Below are 6,214 nucleotides of genomic sequence, written 5' to 3' on the forward strand. Positions count from 1 at the left end.
GTGTGTGTGTGTGTGTGTGTGTCAAGTGATTGTTAGACTGCACATAGGCGTTTCTCAAAATTAAGTTTGAAGCTTAAACGTCGAGTCTGTGCATGACTGGTTTAATTTGAATGCAAACGCCATTTACACGGAACCCAATCAACTCTAGAAGATAGCAACAGATAACAGCAATATTTTACCAATACTTGTGTGTGTCTCTGTCTGCACCTTATTACCAAATCAAATCTAAAACATGAAACGTGTCCTCATGTGTCCATCCCTCCCATGCAGTAAAAGGACCTGCCTCTGCCCCTGACACCATGACCACAGACCTGAACTTGACCTCCATGCTGAATGTAACAGATCTCCACAATCACACGAGAGGATGTTCGCTCACCAGGACCGGCTTCCAGTTCTACTACCTGCCCACTGTTTACATCATGGTCTTCATCACAGGGCTGGTGGGCAACAGCCTAGCCATATGGATGTTTGTGTGCCACATGAGACCCTGGAGCAGCATCTCCGTCTACATGTTCAACCTGGCTCTGGCTGACTTCTGCTACGTCCTCTCTCTGCCCTTCCTCATCTTCTACTACTTCAACAAAACAGACTGGATATTCGGGGACGTTATGTGCCGACTGCAGCGTTTCATATTCCATGTGAATCTTTACGGTAGTATTCTGTTTCTGACCTGCATCAGTGTTCACAGGTACACCGGGGTTGTGCACCCGCTCAAGTCTCTGGGCCGACTGAAGAAGAAAAATGCGGTTATTACCAGTGCGTTGGTGTGGGTGGTGGTTGTTATAGCTATCTCCCCCATCCTGTATTATTCCAGGACTGGCTTGAAGCGTAATGCAACCACTTGTTATGACACGACCACTGAGGATGAGTTACCTGGTTATTTTATCTACAGCATGACTTTGACTGTGTTTGGGTTCTGCATCCCCTTCATTATCATATTCTGTTGCTACGGCATGATCGTCAAAGCGTTGATCTGCAATGATATGAACAACGCGCACTTGCGGCAGAAATCGATCCACCTGGTTATCATCGTGCTCGCCGTCTTCGCCGTCTCCTACCTGCCTTTCCACGTGATGAAGAACTTCAACATGAGGGCCAGGCTGTACTTCCAGGGCCCCGACATGTGTGATTTTAACAACCGTGTCTACGCCACTTACCAGGTGACACGGGGGCTGGCTAGCCTCAATAGCTGTGTGGATCCTATTCTTTACTTCCTGGCTGGAGATACTTTCAGGAGGAAGCTGTCACGGGCCACTAAAAAGCCCTCCAGGAAGGGGGACAATGTCCTGCAGTCCAAGAGCGAGGAGACGGCTCTCAACAGCCTGGCGGAGTATGTGGAGAATGGGGACCGTAGGCTGTGACAGGGCTCCTCCGTGTGCCTGAGTCATGGGGTGTGGATCTCTATTAGCTTTAGATACCATGATGAACTTTGTACTTGATAAGTAAATGCACTGTGTGGGATTGAACGCTGTGTGTTAAACTTGATGGCCGATGGTTTATGGATTTGTAGGATAAATACTCCGTTTAACTCTGTAATAGCCATGGCTTTCCTGCAGCCTGTCCATGTTGATAAGCTATTGTACTGTATTGTCTTGTACACGTATTGTGCTCTGAATGTTTGAGACATCACTCTTCATTCTTATTGAGTAGTCGGCTACACTTTGGAAAAAAAATATTATGATAATCAAGCGAGCAGCTGTAATGTTCCGTTTATCAAATTGTTCTGAAAAAATAGGACTGAGAACGGATTGCACCTCCTCGAGCCCCCGAGCTGATGCTTCATCAATAGCTATTAAACAGGTGGGAGCTTGTGATTAAGGACGTGTACCTGCGATGGCTTCTAGAGGATAAGGTAAATGCACTGAACCTGCGATTGCTGCATGGATGTGCCGTGCAGACATTGTAATGCACTATGACCGGGGACGCTGCTCAGAGGGGCCACCAATCACTCATCATTTCGTTGTCCATCTACTACTGGCTTGGCGAGGAATGTGGTCGACTAGTTTTTCATTCTGACAGCTCTGAGGTTAAGGTCTGCAACGGCTCTGTTACCACACTTTTTCTCTCCTTGTTAACGTGTTCCTCACAGAAAAAAAAAGAGAAGGTAATACATTACAGTATTCTGTGTATATAATACTCCAATGAATGTTCATTTTGACGTGTGCTGTACAGGATGTTGTGACGTTCCAAATTCGTTTGTGTTGTTGACTGTTGTTCATATCAGTATCACTAATCCAGACATTTAATGCATGAGTCCAGTATTAAAGACCATCAGTGAAATGCTGACTAACTGCAGCAGGTCCTAACTATTCTAGTGTTTATTGCAACTAAGGGAATGCATTATGTCTTTTTAATGAGCGTAATAGACACACACTCTCAATCACCTGCTTTGTCACTACCAACACATGGAAGATTTTTGTATGAGATACCTCAAAGTAAATACTGCACTGTGTCCGTGTTTTGACAGAGGATCATTTCTCTTTAGCATCTGTTGTAATTACTCTGGAGAAATGATCGTGGCGCTCTCTCTATGTACCCCAGTGTACGTAGGTGTTTGATGTAATACCTTTGCAAATCTGTAATGGAGTCAGCTATTGTCAAGAAAGGAAGTGAATCACCTGTACAGGGTATTTGGGGCCACGTGTATCTTTGTCATTAAATTTTTATATTTATAACATGCCAGACAATGTAGTAAGACTCACATAATTCTTTTTAAGGTGGCGACTGAGTCTGTGATTTATAGCACTGGTGTCTCCTGGTTTGTGCCAGCTGTACGTGCTTTTAGCTAAATGTGTGTTCTGTTAGAGTAGTACATACGCATTTGGTTGTGGAGACATTAGTGCAGAGTTTTGTCCTCTCACTGCTCCTCCTCTTTCTCCACGCTCCTGTTGACTTTACATTTCAACACAGCCAGGCGGAAGCGAGGGTACGAGGGAGGAATAAAGAGTGGCACCTTTTTCTCCTGGCTTACCCTAAGACAGCTTTTGTGTCTGTCACAATGGCGTTGGGTTATTGATGCAGACAGGGTTGTGAGGCTGTCGCCAGGACCCCAGGGCTGCGCGGTGTTGTTGGCACAGGAAACCGACCAACCCTCTTCCTCCAAACAGCGCACATGAATACAAACGGCTTTTGATTTCCTGGCTTTGAGGTACCAACTGCAAAGCTGGACTTGGCACATGTGTGTGTGTGTGTGCGCAGGTGTGTGTGTATGCATGCGTGCAGCTGTGCGTCTCTGTGTTAGAGAGCCAGAAGGCAATGAAGACCTTATTTGAGTAGGTGGTTGTTTTTGCTGTCATTTCTGTTTGTTGGTCATTGTTTGTTGTTGCATTATGAAAAGAAAGCACTGTGACATGCACATGGGTCAGAGGAATAGGAATATGTATGTAAATCTGTTTATTTGTAGAATATACACCCTCTGTGTTCTGTGTACACGTAATTAGATGAAAGGAAAGTTGGATTCAGCCAGCACCAAATCTCGAGCCAACGTCAGTGCTTTGGAGCCTGAGTGTCAAATCTTAGATTGCAGAAAGTTGGGATGCTTGCCAGTATCTCCTCCCTCCCTTCTCAGCCACCTTTCACCTCTTTTCACTCACATCCTCCTCTCTTTATTGTAAATCTACAATTAGACAAAAAAAGACTTTACTTCACTGCATTTTATCACCTTCAGGGGACTACTATTTGAATAAGTGTTGGGAGGAGACAGACGGAAAAGTCCAGTGTGAAGAGTAATGGCAGACCAAAGTTTTTCCCCAGGACAGTGTTGGTGGAAGGGGGGGTCCACAGGGTAATCACAGTCAGGACAGCTAAAGTAAAATACTGAGCTTTGTTGTTGGAGATTTACAATGGGAGCTGGCACAGGCGCATTACAAACCACAGCTTGAGCCAAAAACTACTGTGGACCACACATGAAGCAAAAATGATCAAACTGTAAGCCTTTGGTGTTTGGTGAGTAACCCGTGATGCAAACACACATTTAGTTCATCCATTTTAATGTGTTATTGTAATAGAATATATTTTTACATCGTGATCTTGCTGCTTTCATTTAAGTAATGGGCCTAAATACCTCTTCCACCACTGGGCGTAACATATATAAGTAAATATAAGCATTCAACATTAAAAACTAAACAGGAAGCATTTTAATAAATACAAGAGTATCTGTATATAAATAAATAAATTCTGAAACAACATCCACATATAAGCAGAATTTGGTAAAAAGGAAATAGAGTACTGAGTATGTGTATTTTTTTTGTTTATTGGATAGCTAATAATGGCCATCCTTTCTTTTGTGTTTGTAGGTCTGCATCCCACAACCTGCATAATTATATATATATATATATAATATAATTATAATATATATATATATATATATATATATATATATATATATAGATATGTATGTATGTATGGCCTGCCGTTTAGGAAATAATATATTATATGAAGTTTATCATCTGAATATATGGAATGAAAGTCTGATATTGAATGGAAGTCTGATATATGGAATGAAGTCTGATATATGGAATTGAAGTCTGAATATATGGAATGAAAGTCTGAAATATATGGAATGAAGTGAATATGAATGAAGTTGATATATGGAATGAAGTCTGAATATATGGAATGAAAGTCTGAATATATGGAATGAAGTCAATATATGATGAACTCTTAAATTAAATTGAAGTCTATATATGGAATGAAGTGCAATGAATGAAGTCTGAATATATGGAATGAAGTCTGATATATGGAATGAAGTCCTGATATATGGAATGAAGTCTTGAATATATGGAAAGGAAAGTCTGAATATATGGAATGAAAGCTGACGTCATTACGGCGCTGGCGCCATCTGGGTGTTGTGGCTGATTAACAGGATGTAACAAATGTGGACGCTATGAGTGAATCGCGCTAGGATCTAGTGTCAGCTATTTTGACAATGAAAGATATTATTACATCGGCAAATGCATGTACGGGCCAAAATACTGGTAACCGTTCCAGTGCCCACACCATTAGCTTCCGTTGAAGTGTTACTTCTGCGACATCTCCCAAAAGACCTCATAAATTCCTTCAAGAATGATGCATAATGTTCTTCGGCAACGTTTTGTTGAACAGGATTGCTTATAAGCACTAAGAATGTCGCAATAATGTAAATATGATCCTCAGGTGACGCTATCTATTTCCAAACTGTTTGTGTCGTTTGGAGTATGACCAGTTGTTGCAAAAAAAACCTGCAGTTCAACAAAGTATTGGACTATTTCAGCCGATGCCATTTTGTAAATCCAGTGAATTCAGAAAGGTATCCCTTTTGACATTTCTTTCATTGTATTCCAACTTTCATTCCATATATTCAGACTTCATTCCATATATTCAGACCTTCATTCCATATTTCAGACTTCATTCCATATATTCAGACTTCATTCCATATCTTCGCACTTCATCCATATTTCAGACTTTCATTCATATATTCAACTTTCCATTCAATATATTCAGACTTCATCCTATATTCAGACTTCATTCCTATTTCAGACTTCATTCCATATATTCAACTCCATTCAATATATTCAGCTTTCATTCCATATATTCAGAGGATAAACTTCTTATATATATTATTTCCTAAACGGCATGCCATAGTATGTTTATACTATATTATATATAATGTGTGTGTGTATGTGGTGTGTTTTGGTGTGTGTATGTGTGTATGTATGTGAGAGGTAGGCTTGTGACCTAGTAAGGCTACCATCTATCTCCTCACCCTCAGGGACGCTCCACCCTCTGCCTCGTCATTAACAAGCACACACCTGGAAACCTTTGCCTCATTAACCGGCTGTATATAGGGAGCACGCAGGCTCTCTTTATGCATCGTGGTCCAGTGTGGCTAGTGAGCAGGTTATTGCCCTGGACTGTATGTGTCAATGTTTTAACTTTCGCGAGAACTTTTTAAGCACTTTTGATTGATCTGGTTTACTGTTTTTACACGCATTTTAAGCCATGTGTTTGAGTACGAATCACGTTCTCACCACAAACTAATCGCTCCAGAGTTCAATTAAAAGCGCACTTAGACCACCTCTTCAAACAGGTCTCCGTACTCCTGTTTACTCCGATTTTGGTGCGCACCAGAGTTTGATTGCCGCTTTCTCACCTGCCCAAACGAACCGCACCAAACAATCGCAAACAATCCATTTAGGCAAACAATCGCTAGTTCCATTTAACCGGATGAAAGGCTGTT

General features: G+C 41.6%; 1 protein-coding gene across 1 annotated transcript in view; it reads left to right on the forward strand.

Annotated features, from left to right (window-relative positions):
- The window catches only part of p2ry1 (purinergic receptor P2Y1), a 3,113-nt gene extending 431 nt beyond the window's left edge, over positions 1–2,682 (forward strand). Inside the window, exon 2 of the mRNA XM_032509176.1 lies at positions 271–2,682. Coding sequence (XP_032365067.1) covers positions 300–1,361 — 1,062 coding nt within the window. The 5' untranslated portion in view covers positions 271–299 and the 3' untranslated portion in view covers positions 1,362–2,682. The remainder of the gene's footprint in view (positions 1–270) is intronic.
- Positions 2,683–6,214: the final 3,532 nt, after the last annotated feature.

The sequence above is a fragment of the Etheostoma spectabile genome, chromosome 3 (assembly GCF_008692095.1).
Source record: "Etheostoma spectabile isolate EspeVRDwgs_2016 chromosome 3, UIUC_Espe_1.0, whole genome shotgun sequence".
Lineage (NCBI taxonomy): Eukaryota > Metazoa > Chordata > Actinopteri > Perciformes > Percidae > Etheostoma > Etheostoma spectabile.